Here is a 16,387-nt window from a genome sequence, read left to right on the forward strand (position 1 = left end):
GACCACCTAATTTTCATTCATTTTTTTTTTTTTAGATTCGGAAGAGATAAAAACAAAATGGCGTCTAGTGGCTTGATTTTATCCAACGCGTTCTCTTTGATTTTTTTTCGCTGTTTTCAAATATTTTTATTCTTTCCCGACACTATTTTCTCTTTTCTTACCTTAAAACAAGCAACCGGAATAACCAAAACCACTATTTTTTTTTTCGGAACTTTTTCCTCGTCGCCACGGTTTGTGATAACTTAGGTAGCTCAGAGGTCGCGGGAAGACTAATCCTGTGTGACGAGCCACCATCGATCCCATCTCCCATGTGATAGTGTTAGTGACAGGTATAGCCATTGACTATATACTACTATAGAGACAAAGGGGGTTTGTCCCAGTTGATATAATAGTCTGGTATACAGTAAGTGTCGTCTACCACAGGAAGTAAAGCCGTTGGTCCCCGGTCCATGAGTTGATGGGTTGATACGTAGGGTAAAGGTGTGGGAGCTGCCTCCCTGGCAGTCGGTAGCATTGGTATTCAGTACGGAAAACAAGATCGAAAAATGTTGAGATCCAAGCAAGCAGTTGATTTCAACACTGTACATAAGTACAAGGAACTGGTTGCTAAGCATAAGTAAATAACAAATACATAGCAATCAGCAGCTATAAAATTGGACATGTAGCATAAGCAATTTAGTCTAAGGTGGTAAGTCCCTAAACAGGTCTGATAGGTCTAGGAAATTTAATTAATAATATTATATTAATCAAACGACTAAAGATGAAAAGATACCTGCGTATCACTTGTAAAAACAAACATGTAATCCCACTACAAACAAAAGAAATAAAGATCAATTTAAGTGAAAAAGAAAAAGTAAGCAATCTAGTCAGTAATAAATTACCACCCGTACAATACAAATCGTGTTTCTCCTTAAAAAAAAACCCAGTAAATCTGGGTAGCTACGCAGCAATTAAGCATTTTCCAATGCATGGGAAAATTTCATAACTTTAAAGGTATAAAATCCATTTGGTTGGGATACGCAAAAAATGTTGGCTCGGGGCGCGGGGATAGGAGGCTCGTGCTGAAAAATCGCTACATTACCATATTAAGTACACGGCTAAAAATCATACCCACAACCATCGCTATGGCGACGCTATCATCGCCATTAACACCCTCATAATTGCGAAGCAAAAATGTAATAATGAAAGTCATCTGACCATCCGCAATCCCTCCCACCATTCTTCCGTGCCTCGTCCCGTCCATGACAGCACAAAGAGCTCTTTAAGGATTTTTTTTCAGCATTCCTGTCCTCAAATATTGCCCGCGGGAATCTACACGTTGGCTCTTGTTGGTTTCCAAAGCTATTGTCAACCTGTCAAAATTCAGCCCTCCACCCCAAAATTTCTGTAAATCAACTTACCTCAGAATCATCAGCGGACAGACGCACAGAATCTGCGTGGAGGCCATGGCGCCCAGGTGGCGCTGGGTGCGCTTCTCCCGACAAACGTCCACCTCGGCATCGTACAGGTCGTAGGTTCGCGAACCGGCACTGAGATCCACTCCGTTTCCTCCATTACTGGCGTTTGTCGTCCCACTCCTCGCTCCGTGACGATTTGCCCGCCTGAAATTAAGAACTTTGTTCAATTAATTCCATTCAGAAAATAAATCCCTACAAATCGGATTTCAACTATGGACAATTTTTTTGTTCAATCGAATTCCCGAATTGTAAACTTTGAATGGATCGGACACCGAAAATACCGGTAGGTACACCCCCCGAAAGTTGGAACTCGATGGAGAAGAAGGGATTGCTACCGAGTTGGAAAATCCCTCCGGTGGCCTTTTACTTTTTCCCAGGAGCACCCGACTGTGACTACGACTACTGTTCAATAATGGCGGCGAGCAATGAAAACCCAAGCAAGCGGGGAAACCGTCATCATTGTGTTGTAGGAGGCGTTGATTTGAATAGGTAGGTACCCCTGCTCTTCAGAGAAGAAGCAAGCAAAAAAAATCGGAAAAGGTATCGGCTACCCGAGCAAAGTCGGGTAACAAAATGAAAGCAAATTGATGTTAAATTTTGCCGTTCCTATCATAATGAAAACTAATTTGGCTTTCAATTGTCGCGGCATAAGTCTGATATATTATTGGTCATATTGGGCCTCTCCCCTTGGCTCAGTCGGTAAAGGCGCAGTTGCAAAGCAAGACCATGCTGGAGGTGGCTGGGTTCGATTCCCGATCCGATGTAGGAATTTTTCGGTTTGGAAAATTTCTTGACTTCCCTGACCATAGAGTATCAATTTTGGCAATAAGCTCATATACAATAGGCTTGAAATGCGAGGAATAAGAAGAAGAAGAAGATATTGTTCTTTTATTATGCAGTCAAGAGTTTTTTTTTTTAAAGAAAGTAACTTAACTTATAGTTCTACTGTTAACGTCTTGTTGGGAATTATATTAAAGTTCATCTGTAGATGAACTAACTTTGTCTTGTTCATTGTTTTGTTAAACACATTTTAGGTCATTCGTGACTTGTCCGGAATAAGATTTGAACTCAAATCTTTCAGCGTGAGAAGCATGGATATTAACGATTCACACCAGGCCCGTATTCAGTTTAATAATATAAATGAAAAATCCAATTGATTTCATCGAAAGCAGGATTAGTTTTCCGTTTGATTCAACAATGTGTAAAATGTTGCTCGCATTTTTGATGTGTTAACCGTTAAGGGGGGAAATACAAGTAACACGTCAAAAACTCGACGATTTTCGGAATTTTTTTGTGAGCAAATGAAACAACGCAAACGTTTCCATTTTTGCTGTGTTAACCGTTAAGTCATCCAAAATGAGACTAACTGAAGTATTCAAAATCAGTTTCATCATAACAACAAATTTTGATTTCAATTTGATCTCCAGCTTTGCTCGGGCTACCTAGTCTTTTTTTTTACGATTCTGGACCGGACGCAATTGTTGAAAAGTGGAAAAACCGGAAAAACACGTTCGTCCTTCATGGGTAGCTTGATTCTATTAGAGAAATCATGCCTTTTCTTTACGATTTGTGCCCATGTTCTTGTTCACGGTCAGACGGATGTGCTCGGCGTGGATGAATAAAACATCGCTGCCGGAGCCATTAAAGAGCAATAGCACTGGGAATGGACAGTCTCTCCTGTGTGTAGCAGATTCCATTCTGCACGAAAGCACCGTCCTGTGATGGGCCCTTGATGAGGATCGTAAAAGTGTAGTTAGGGAATAAGTGTGTGGAATTATTAAAGACGATAAAATTACCATCTTGACTTTTCCATGCCAGAGATTACATTCGCCATCTTCGGCTTCAAATAACATTGTCGGATTGTAACTTCCAAAATCGGTGCCAGAATTCAAAACCAACTTGGAGATTGGACCTTACATTATTAAATCCAAGATTGTGTTAAGCATTCGCCATGAAGGGCATTTATTAGGGTGGTTCAAATTATCGTTTTTGTGTCACCCACTTAATCGATTCCAAATCAGGTTCCTGATGATTTTCCCAAAATTTGAGCTCATTTGGTTGCGATCTCATACTGCACTGACCCTTTGAAGTTTACATGGGAGTCAAGTAAGGGAAAAGTAAACTTTTTGTTTACTTTGTTCTAATGTTTACCACAATGATGTATGTGAGGGGGTTAGAAGGAAAGGGTGGTAAGTGACTTTGATCAATATTCTCTTCATATACTTTCTCTTTTGATAGTCAGAGTTTTATAAACTGTCACGACGAGACCCCTCATCGCGGCGACGCCTAACACGACGGCGCTGCGTCAGCTGTCAACATAGTGACTTCGATCCCGTCACGGACTGTCGGAACGTCAACAAAAAAGAAGAAAGAGAAGAACAGCAAAGTAATTTATAGTGCACAATTTTTTGTTCAAATCAATACGGTTTTAATTGTATGTAAGGTGAATTTATCACAATTGTTAATCACTTATTAAATCTATCTAAAGCTAACTATTAACAGTTCCTAAAGCTAGTTTTCTACACGATTTATCGTTACGTGCTAAAACCTAAACCTATATTCTAATTATTGTAAGTACGGATCGATAAAATGTAAATTGAACTTAATACTAGTGTTGAATTTATAGATACAGTTTAGTACAGTTAAAACTAATGCAGTGCACAGTGGGAATCAAGCCGCACCACTTCCAGAGACAGTACACCAAATTTGTAAGTCGTACATATCAGGATCGCTATAAAATTATCCTAAATAAACATTTAATTGCAGCTTAAAGCTCATACACAACAAAAACGTGTTGCTCACCTAGAGTTGGTGATCCTAACTCAACATTTCTTTAAGAAATTTGTTCGGGTATCGGAAGTATGGCAGATGAAAAATCCCATCGGAACTGCCAGGCATGCGAACGAACGGACTCAGCAGAAAGTGAGATGGTCCAGTGCGACGTGTGCAAACACTGGGAGCACTTTGGCAGCCGGATGCCACTTACATATGCTTGACGATGTTCGAAGCAGGGCAAATCCAACGATGATCATCTGAAAGTTCCCGTTGTCCAAACAGGTTCTTCTAAAGGCTCTAAGGCGAGTTCAAAAGTGAGCTCTAGAAGGGAGGAAGAAGAATCCCAACCCGCCGGGAATTGTGACTTCCAGTGTCCGGGCTGCTTTGCTGGCAGAACAGTTTAAGCTCGTCGAAGAAGAACAGAAGATGGAAGAGCAAGCACTACTGGAAGGGGAAGAAATCAGGAAACGAATGTTGGAGGAAGCAGAGCGTCAGATGGAGGAGGCGAAACGACTTCATGAGCTCAAACTGCAGGAGGAATTGGAGCTTAAGCGCAAGCAGCAGCAAATTAGGAAGGAATCTTTCGAGAAGCGACAAGCTATTCTTCGTCAAATGGCAGAAACTAGCAGTAGAGGTGGCTCGGTAATGAATTGCGACCAAAAGGTAGACGATTGGCTAGACATAGGGCGATGGAAATCGGGTTGGGAAAACGAAACACTCCCATTTGAACCCGACTCAGCGGATCTCCCCATTCCTAAGCTACCATCAATACCGCTGAATCCAATCCATCCAATGCCAAGTATTCCACCTCAACTGCCACAGCTTCCATCATCAATCCCTGCTCCACAGCATCTTCCCGTTCCTATATCAGAGCCTCCAATTCCAGCACCTGCTTACCCCACTCATATACCAATACCACAGAGTTATCCGATTCCAACGCCACAGCCTGTGCCGACTGTTCCCGTTTCCTCCGTTCGAACACTTTCGCAAACACAAATCGCAGTGAGACAGGTTTTAGGAAATCCGGAAGACTGGCCCACTTTCATCAGTAACTTCGAGCAGTCTACGGCCACCTGTGGTTACTCGGATGCAGAAAATCTGGTTCGCCTTCAACGATGCTTGAAGGGAAACGCCCTGGAGTCAGTGAGAAGCCGATTGCTCTTGCCATCAAGCGTACCGCACGTCGTCCAGACCCTGCTTACTCTTTTCGGTCGACCATCTCAAAGCAGCACAGCAGTTCAACCACCTTGCGAATCCGGTACTTATGCAAGAACTGGTAGAGAAACTGCCAGGTTCGCTGCGACTCGATTGGGCAATCAACCAGCATCAGCCCGCAACACTCGACACGTTTGGTGAGTTCATGCCAACATTGGTGACCTCCCAGGATTAAGCACCACTCAAAGGTCTATCATGTTCACGGAAACCCGGAGCAACAAACAGAAGGGTGGAAACTTAGGTGTTGTTCAAGCTCACTCCGCAGATGAAACTCCAACTCCCACGTCTACCAGTACCCCCACTAGCACTAAACCAGGAAGGCAATGCGTATCGTGTGGACGAGCGGGTCATCGAGTGGCTGAATGTCAACAGTTCAATGGTGCCAGTGTGGATGATCGTTGGACGCTAGTTCAACAGAAAGGACTCTGCAGAACATGCCTCAACAGTCACGGCAAGTGGCTGCGGTGTCAGCGGGTGTCGTCAAAGGCACCATACTCTACTGAACTCCACCACTCCTACCGAGCGAATACCTCCCAAAACATCCAGGCCTTCATCGACGAAGGGTCGTCTTACACTCTCTTGGACGAATCTTTTGCGAGACGGCTTGGTGTCAGCGGGAAATCAGAAACACTCACTCTGAAGTGGACCGGAAACGTGACACGGGTCGAGCCAAAGTCACAATGTGTACAACTCGACATCTCCGGCAAAAGTACCAGTGCCCGACACACACTTCACAATGCTCGTACGGTTAGCCATCTCGTTCTGCCTACGCAAAGCTTGAAGTATTTGGACCTTTCAAAACGTTTTCCTCATTTGCGTGGTCCCCCACTCGACGACTACGAGTCAATCGAGCCCAAATTACTCATGGGTCTTGACAACCTGAGATTATGCGTCCCTCTTAAGCAACGAGAAGGAGGGCCATCCCATCCTGTCGGTGCAAAATGTTGGCAGGGGACGTTCCATACCAAATCAACGATTGTCGGCATCCACATCGGAACTGTATCCGATCGTGATCGCGAGTTAAACGAACAGCTTCGTGACTATTTCACCCCACGAGGATGCTGGAGTAGCTGAGCCACGTCAAGTTCCTGAGTCAACTGACGAGAAGCGTGCAAACCAACTGCTTAAGGAGACAACCCGACGCACGCCTGCCGGTTCGAACTAACTGTCCTAACTTTCCCGCCAGTTATCCCATGGCTGTCCGACGTCTGGAGTCACTAGAGCGTCGGCTTCAACGAGAACCAGAGCTGCAAGAGCGTGTACGTGAGCAGATCTTGGAATATGCAAGGAAAGGTTAAGCACACCGGGCCGAATTGACTTCTGTTGAGGCAAGCCGAGTGTGGTATCTTCCTCTAGGTGTTGTCACCAAACCCAGAAAGCCTGGGAAAGTTCGGTTGATCTGGGATGTGGCAGCCAAGGTGGGTGAAGTCTCTTTCAACTCCCGACTCCTGAAGGGACCCGATCTACTGACTCCGCTTCCGATGGTCTTATACCAGTCCCGTCAATATCCAGTGGCGGTCAACGGTCAGTTATGGAAATGTTCCACCAACTCAAAATGCGTTCACCTGTCTGCCAGCCGTAACGCTTCGTATTCTGTCGTCGCCCAACAGACCTACCACAAGTCTACGTCATGGATGTCGCCACATTTGGATCATGCTGCTCACCGGCATCGGCGCAGTACGTTAAGAATCTCCACGCCGAAGAGTTCGTCCGCGAGTATCCGAGAGCTGCAGCAGCCATCAAGAACAAACCTTATGTCGATGACTACTTGGACAGCTTTGAGACGATCGAAGAGCCGATTGCAGTGGTGAACGAGGTCAAACTGGTACACTCCAAAGGAGGTTTCACTCTCCGACGCTTCCTGTCTAACGAGTCGGTATTGGGGATGAAATGGATGCCAAGCGAGGACGTATTCATCTATGTCTTCGGTATGCGAGAAGATCTGTAGTGCATTCTGAACAACGACCATGTTCCTAGCAAGCGTGAGGTAGCCAGGGTGGTCATGAGTCTTTTCGATCCGCTCGGCCTCAGCGCCTTTTTGTCTGGTTCATGGTAACATTCTTATCCAGTAGCTCTGGGCGATAGGAATAGGGTGGGACAAAGAAATTCCCCACAACATCAACTGGCGACGCTCGTCTGCAAATCGACCTCTTCGTCGATGCAAGTGAAACTGCCTATGCTTGTGCAGTATACTTCCGTTTGGAAACCGATCGTGGTGCAGAGGTGTTGGAGCTAAAACGAAGGTAGCACCGCTGAAGACACTCTCAATTCCTCGACTCGAGCTGAAAGTAGCGGTTGTGGGCATCCGTTTGATGGAAACTATCCAGAGGTATCACACGTACACGGTCAGTCGGCGCTACTGCTGGAGTGATGCAAGCACGGTTCTTGCGTGGGTGCGCTCAACCGACCATCGTCGTTACCACAAGTTTGTTGCCGTTCGGGCTGGCGAGATCCTGTCATCTACACAACAGTCGGAGTGGCAGTGGGTACCGTCTAAGCATAACGTTGCAGATCTTGCCACCAAGGGGAACAATGGTCCGCAGGTGACAATGGAGAATCCCTGGTTCCAAGGACCGGCCTTCCTATACGAGCCGGAAGAAAATTGGCCTAAGCAGCGAACGGTTACTCCAACTGAAGAAGAACTCTGTCCTGCCTATTTCCACGCCGTCCACTTTGCTCCAGCTATGGTGTTCAAAAGATTCGATCGATGGACTAAAATGCAGCACGTGGCAGATTTTGCACTATTTCTGCCACATAGGTTGATAAAGGAGGTTCTCATCTAGCATCCAGAATGGCACACGAATCAAGGAATGTGTTTGCAGCTGAATTATTAACGAAAGAGAAAGTCGATGAAGAGAATCGATCAAATTCACTTAATTGAAGTCGATGAAGAGAATCGATGAAGCTAGAACCAATAGAGCAAAGCAATGAGGCGGCCATCCAGGCTTTTCTCGACATGCGAGAATTGTACTATATGTGGTCTTTTAGCGCGATTGCCGTTCCCCGCCTCACTTGATCCACATTGCAGGCGACGTTGAAGCCAGGGAGAGAGAGCTGCTCATTCTCCAACTCCTGAAGGAAAACTATGTCCAGCTGCAGCGTTCGTACGAAAGACCGAAGTGCGTCGATATTCGTTGCGTTCGTGATGTTGTTGATGTTGATAGATGCGAGGTTAGAACTGGAGAACTCAGCCATTAGGACGATCGGTTACTCCCAGCTCGCATATCGTTGTCGTTCTCCACTCGATGCTTCTTGCCTGGTGGACGAGTGCGGAGATGTCTTTTGGAGCTGGATAAGCCGACAGATGAATCTGTCTCGTTTCCATCGGACTTACCACTAGCAGTTTTGCGATCAACTCCGCCACTAGCAAGGGGCTGTTGAACTTTAGAGGGGATCAACGGCGGCTGCATACTTGCCAAGTTTGTGTTGGTTTGGTTGGCACCAGGAGTGACGAAGTTTAATATTGTGTTCGTTGGATTCGTAGTGGATGCGGTTTGCTTCGTTGTTTGTGAAGACCTAGGTGATGGACTCATCTGCTTTGCTGCATCGGTATACGTTTTCTGCACGAGCAGTTTTTAATTCTGCGCACAGGTAGCTCCTACGTGGATGTATTCGCAGCATTGTCGGCAAGTTTGACGTTGCCCGAAATACGACACCCCGTCTATCGTGACCCACGACTCAATGTTCCTTTCAACGACAATTTTCGCCATACGAACACCAATTGAGATGCCAGGAAAATCGTCCTCGGTTCCATTTCGCTGCTCTCGTACTGCGATGACGTCACCGTATCTTTCTAGGAAATCGGCGATTTTTGGATCCGACACGTCCTCGGACAAATCGTACAGCCTCACCTCCACTGCTCCCTCCTTCCGCAAATGCAGGCTTGTGAGGAGTTTCAGCAAGGCTACTCTTTGGTATGTTCAATTCACATGATGAGCCTTTCATCTTCCACAGATCATTCGGCATGTGCGCTGAGTATTCTCCAATGAGTGATAGGGCAAAAAACGAATGATTCCCACGGCTCGCTCGTGGCTTGTCATTTCCATTTGCGTACCGAAAACACATAAATCATTGCTTCCCGCAAAGCAACGAGTCGTGCCAACCAGCAAAAAAAAACATAACCTTTTTCTTCAGTGAATGCTCCGAACACGTTTCCCAACAACCCCAGATGCTAACACAAACAAACACTTATCAATCGCGTTATCGTACTGAAACGGTTGAGAATGGGGGGGAGGGGGGTGGACGCATCTGTTGCTGGTGTTGTTTTCGACTTCATATTTCTGCTTATGCATAAAGAGTACAACTCGTGTTTCACGAGTCATTGCATTTTTCTCTCGTAAATAACATCTGTCAGCGGCAGTCACACACACACGCGGTTTCATGCATTCGCTGCCGGCGAAAATCTCAGCGCAATTCAAGCCGGGATATTTCGTTCAGATTTTATATCGTTCTACCGAGATTCATAAACATGGTGGGCATCTTTAAAACTAAGACACCACCTGCTGGCCGAAGGGAGAAAACCCAATTTTCCTTTCATTGACCTGCCATACGCATATGTAAATTTTCAGGAACACATAAAGATAAGAAAATATGGCTCATCTTCCAATCGAATGCGGCTGGCACCGACGACGATGATGATATCCACACACACATTCAGGCGGTGACTGCGCTGTCGCCAACACATGTTGGACCTCCCACCCATTCTCGAGCTCGGCTGGGTAAGAGAGGCGCGTCGTGTTCCATATTTTATTAGCCCGCCATCGGCCTAACGATCGATAAATTCAGTCCCTAACCAATAATATCAGTGTTCAAACAGAAACCAAGTAGGGCATATCGCCTGTGCTGGCTGACTGAGAGCAACGAGTGACGAGTCGATTGTGATGGGTTGTATATTTTCTTTTATCGGCTACGCGATTGTACGTTGTATAGGGAAAAATGAATTAACAGTGTAACACACACAGAAAACTGTCAATCGAATCCCTCCCTGGTGGGTGGAGGAGTTAATATTTTGTGGTAAAATAACACAGACCACGGTGGAGGGTTTGGGGGAAAGTGGCGTCAGATACAATTTGCGACTTAAGATGACATTGTAAAACTCGAGCAGAACGATCGTTTTACATGGCCGAGAATGATCTGACGTTTCGAAATAGTGTCTCATATTCTACTCGGGAACGGGCAAAATGGCCATTTTATCCTATCAGCAACAGACGGTTCAGCCGATGCCACCCTCATATAAAGGAAATCTTGCTAGTCTTTACGACCTCGACCCCGGTGAAACCATAAAGATAACCGACGAATTGAGGCCACGTGTGGCATCATAGTGCACCTTTATACATTTTGTCTTTCTCTCGCTGCCAAATGACCAAAACTTCCGCATCCAATCACTGCCGAGATAAACTCCCAAAACGTGGAATGAATTTCAATTACCCACCTTGAGGATGATCTTTCGGTACTAGTGACGAGGGAAAACTTTTCCCATAAAGCTCAAAAGAAAAGCAAACGGCAGTTCACCAATAAGAAAACTAAAGCAAAGAAATTTGCAGCAGAATTGAAATCAAAGTTTGCCATGAGATATTGTCGTCGTTGCCGGCGCCACCTTCGTCAGAAAAATAAAAATAAAGGAGAATGGTGCAGGGCAAACGAACCCCGCTACCTGTCATATTCACTCCCTATAGAGTCACTGCCGCGTGCAGTTCGGTGAAGCTCGTTTATCTTTTGGAAATTTTGTTTTGATGGCTGCTTGTTTGCGCCCGATGCTATCCGGTTGCACGTGGTGTTTAATTTAGAAAGCGTCGCCGCCGTCGATCAGGAGCAACTTTCGATCCGGTAAACAATCGGTCGGTGATTCGAGTAGGGAGTGGAATATTTCTCAAGTTCCACTGACTGTGCTGAAGTTTTGCGAAGACTTTTTGGTTCATTATTGTGGGAATGGATAGCTCATTAAAAAGTTGATCCACTTCTTGGATCAAGTTTTTAAAACGATGCAAATGGTCGATTGGGAAGTAAATTTGAAGCAAACTATCGAATCTACGAGCAAGTAACTAAGTAAAGTAAGAGGTTGTCTCCCAAGACACGACCCTATATTTGACGAAGGATTACGTGCTCGGTATCAATATTCGGCGACTGTGTTAGGGAAACCACTTTTTTTCCATCACGGAAACGCCACAAAAAGCACGGAATTTTAATAATATGTGCTATTAGGGTGTTCAACAACACGGATGAGGCTGGCGAGCAGTATGTTGTTTGGAACGAGGGTGACGCGCTTGGCATAGATGGCCCACAGCGACTCACGAAGAGCTACTGAATCCGATCAGCAGCGGAGCGGCTTCTTCCTCCTTCTTTGGTGAATAAACGCTCATGTGGGCTGCAACTCGCTGCTTGCGGGCAGCCTTTCGTTGTATACTGAAGAATAATGTTCAACGCCACGCACCGAAAGCGCTGCTCAGGGTGGCCAGTGAATTTTCATTTTGAAATTCCCGGTTTTCCCGGTTCAAATTTTAAAAAATTCCCGATTGTTAATATTCAATAAAAAAACTAAATTGAACGCATTTTTATAAACGTGCTGAATGCATAAAAAAAAATGATTTATGAAGATTCCCAAGATTCTGGAGCTTTGAAATTTGTGTAGAGTCTGAAACTAGAACTTTCCTTCAAAATTTATGATTAATAACAATCATCGTGATGCAAGATTTGAAGAAAAAATAATTAAAATGAGAGATTTTGAAAAAATTTCAAGATCACAGATTTGAAAAAAAAAATCATACTTATGAGTCGTGGAGTCATAATTCTCACGCTCTGAGACTTGGATGAAATACAAATTACAGAACAATCTATAGAATCTTGCGGAATTTTTAGTAAAATGTAAAATAATTCTAAGTGTTGATTTCAAACAAATATTGAGAAGGATTCCCACACAGGTTTTGAAGGAGAAGTTCTGAGAAGAATTCCAGAATTATTCTGACATGAAGGCCTTAAAAATTGTTAGATGAATTTGGAGGGATTTCTGTGGAGAAGAATACAAGTTCTAAATTAAATTATTTAATTTTAGAAGATTTCAAAAGTTGTTGTGAAAAACAAAACTTTAAGTGAACTTCCTACGTGATTCTGAGAAGATTTGTATGGGGATCGTGAGGAAAATGACACATGAATTTTAAGAAGAATTCCCAGAGAATTATGATCAGAATTCAACAAGAGACAGAGTTATAAGAGAGTTCTGGCAATAATTTCAACCCTAGTGCGAAGAATTCATCACAGAACACCAACAAAATTGATTGCAAACAATTTGCTGATAATTAGTAAGAAATTCTTTAAAATACTCCAAAGGGTTTCTAGATAAAATTTCGAAAGATTTCCGCTGTTTTGAATAGAGTTAAAAGAAATTTTCGAAAAGATTTTCAAAAGAATCAAAGTCACCGAATGGGTTCAAGGCAATTCTAAAAAGGATTTCCAATTAAATTCTTAGAAGGGATTTCAAGTAAATTTCAAAAAGAATTCAACGGTAATTATTACGCAGAGTGTTTTCTGGTTTATTTCAGAAGAATTCCATGATAATTCAGAGCAGAATTCCAAGTTAATTCTGGAGTTAATATCATGAGAATTTTGAACAACGAAAAATTAAAACCCCGGAAAAGAATAGTTCAGTTTCGGTTTTTACAAATATTTGCATCCAAAGTCCAGCATCTTCAATATTTTCTTTTGAGGACCATGCACCTTAAATCTGAAATTGAAACGACGAAAATCAATTTGCAAAATTGCTGAGTGATTAAATTCTAAAAACAATAAGAAATTTCAAGAAAATTATGCAGCAAATAGAGCAAGACATTCATTTGGTAAAGGATCACTCTGTTTTAATGGTTTATTCTGAAATTCTGGTAAAAATGTGTTCCTATGGTATGGTAAATTTACTTTTCCCGGTTGTCTCGTTGAATTCCCGGGTTTTCCCGGTTACTTTCCAAATTCCCGGATATTTCCCGATATTCCCCGGTTTGCTGGCCACCCTAACTGCTGCTGCTGATGACGACCGACCGGCATTGGCGTAGGTTATGGGGGTGCCAGGCCCACTCCAAAATTATCTAGGCCCCCTCCAGAGTTATCTAGGCCCCCTCCAGATAAATTGTCTAGCTACGCCAATGCCGGCCGGACACCACCACACACGGTGATTGAATAGGCACCATTCGGCGAGACCGGATGGAATTCGATTTTGAAATCTGTGTTAGGGAAAGCGCTTTATGCAGGCAGTCGGTGATAATTTTGAATTCGTATAAAAATTTCAAATCGATTGCTTGTTTAGAATTGAAATCCATCCGCTATTGATAGAATTATAAGTGTTCAAAACCTGACCACTTTTCGTCACGCGGTCGATTTAGGTTTTTTTTTTTTAAATTGCACCGCAATATGTTGCCGAAAGACGTAATCATACGCCAACAAGAAAACTATAAGAAGTCGAAGCGACCCTCTCAACTCTTAAATTAGAAGGAGCATGGGTTTGAACCATTGGTCTTCTACTCAGTGAGCAAACACGGTCGCCAGTAGGTCACTAGGAGCTCTTAACATTACATTTTAAAAAAGTTCCGGTTAAAAGTTGCACTATAACAAATCACAGAGCGCTAAGAACAGCAGACACTTCATTCAATGCGGAGGTTAACGAATTTCCACCAAAATTCAACATTAGTAAAAAGGCTTGCCGCGCCAATTCTGAACCCGTCACTTCGGAATATTCTTATGAAACCGTATATTTGTCTAAATTTGCCATTGAAATGGTAAAAATCGATTCCCCTCTATGTCACACCCCCATCAATCAATGAAGAAATAGACGCACGAAAAGTCCCGCGCTCATCCTTACACTTACAAGTCAATAAAATATTCAAAGAAAGTGCTACTTCTTCAGCTCCGGTTCCGGTCCTAGCCTGAATTCAATTCATTTTTTGTTCCTTTGTGTGAAAGCGAACCCTGCTATATACTTACAGCTGTTTACTCCTCGCCTCGGCCCTCGCTTCGAACATCATAATCGAGAGGGGCCCATCGGGGGGTCGTAGCTCCCGGGAGGTCCTTATGTAGAGATATCCGAGCAGTGTCATGGGGCCACAGTACCTGGTGGAAAGAAAGGAGTAAGCCGACAAATGACAGAATCAATTTAAGTACAAAGAAGAGTGATTTGCTTTAATTAAGAACACTTGTTAGACCAGTCAGCCAATGAACGAACGGGAAGGAGGTGAACACCGAGACAATGAAACGAATGTAATTCATGTCCGGAATCGCCAATTGATTTCCATCAGCAGCTGGTGTGATTTTCTTTCTCTTCCCACCCCCGGTGAATAACCTTGAGGAACGACACATGTGACACTTTTACCACTGATAAAGAAGCATGGATGCAATCGAAGGATGTTTTGTGTTCGGTAAATTAGTTATTTCCGCTTCCATGGAAACGCCTCCGTTGACCTTCGTAAGAAATTTTCGAAGCATTTTCATTTGAGAAGTCTTTGTCTTTGTCGCCTGAATGTATACCACTTCGCCATCGCACCCCTTATTGGGATGCCAAATGTAACCCAAACTATCCGCAACAAAGGATTCCACAAGGATGCAATGACAACGCGATGAAACAATGCATATCGGTTGTTCAAGTGTATGTGTGTGCCGCTGCTAAATTAATTACAATTACGACGCTAGCCATGGACACCGCTTCTATGGCTTGCTGTGATTCCGCGATGACGAGTACACTTTCAACGCTTACTGTGAGTGCAAAAGTGAATTTCAAAGCTACGGCACCCAAAATGTGATTGCACTGAAAAAAATATCACTGCAATTCTGTTTCGAGAATTTCGAAGAAGCACTGACATTCTTCTTTTGGGTGTAAAGGAGAACAAGCTCGCTCCATACTACTTGTGGGGTTATTCGAGAGAAAACATCCGGGATGAATGCTGCACTGCAGTGGTTTACAACCTGAAAAGACTGTAGTGGGTAGTCGAGTTGTTGTTGTTGACGATAGGGTGTGTGGCGCAAGAAAGATTTACGTGATTTAGAGGGATGATGTTGCCTCAGATTGCGCTTTGTGGAGATTTGCCACACTACTGCGAATGGAAAGCTAGAGACCGAGCGTACGTGCCTCGGTACGGGCTTCGAGTTAAACGTGTAAATGAATGAAGAAGAGTGTACCTAACCTAGTTGTAGCACTTTGGCAGTTTCGCTAATGCAATGTTTGCTAAATTATGACGATGCATTCGCAGCAGTTCACCACCTTCCGCAGGGACACCAGGAAGATGGATGAGTTGTGATGGGAAAATGTGTTGCCTGGCAAGCATTCTTGGAACGTATGCAGGTTATTCCGGGTTAACAAGCTTGCACCGAGCTACTCGTTACGTTACCATTCGAATGCGTTAAATTTGTGCAATGATAAGGTTCATACACTCTGTAAAAATCTAAAAGAAATTGTTGATATAGCTTAAAGAGGCTTTAAAGCTATGTTCCATTTGGTAAAGATTCCATTTGTTCTCGACAGGTGTTCCAGACGTTCCCAAAGCGATTCCGGACATTTCCAACAAGGATTCAAGCAGTTCCCGATCGGCACTTCAGACGTTCTCGAAGGAATTCTGGAAATTCCCGACAAGGATTCCAGAAGTTCCTATGAAGATTTCAGACGTTCCAGACGATCCCTAATTGATTCCGGACATTTCCGACGAAAACTCCAGATGTTACCGACGGGTGCTCCAAACTTTCTTTAAGTGTTCCTTTAATTCGTTCCCGACTCATACTTCAGATGTTCCTGAAATAATTCCAAACATCACCAACGATGAATCCTACTGCTCCTGATAGAGATGCCAGACGTTCCCAATGGGTACATCAGACGTCCCCGACGTGATTCCGGACACTCCTGACGGTTTCCGATGGAAATTACAGACATTCTCACCGGGTAATTCCTATTTTGCCGAGGTGATTCTGAACAC

At 43.9% G+C, this 16,387-nt stretch overlaps 1 protein-coding gene across 1 annotated transcript in view; it reads right to left on the bottom strand.

The window, feature by feature from the left end:
* LOC135700800 (uncharacterized) overlaps nucleotides 1-16,387 on the bottom strand; it is a 296,750-nt gene that overhangs the window by 46,851 nt on the left and 233,512 nt on the right. Inside the window, exons 5-6 of the mRNA XM_065221449.1 lie at nucleotides 14,412-14,537; nucleotides 1,401-1,601 (exon numbers count right to left, since the gene is read on the bottom strand). Of these exons, the coding sequence (XP_065077521.1) occupies nucleotides 1,401-1,601; nucleotides 14,412-14,537 (327 nt within the window). The remainder of the gene's footprint in view (nucleotides 1-1,400; nucleotides 1,602-14,411; nucleotides 14,538-16,387) is intronic.

Source organism: Ochlerotatus camptorhynchus, unplaced genomic scaffold (assembly GCF_037179485.1).
Source record: "Ochlerotatus camptorhynchus isolate MF236.1 unplaced genomic scaffold, CSIRO-AGI_Acam_v1.1 ptg000142l, whole genome shotgun sequence".
NCBI lineage: Eukaryota > Metazoa > Arthropoda > Insecta > Diptera > Culicidae > Ochlerotatus > Ochlerotatus camptorhynchus.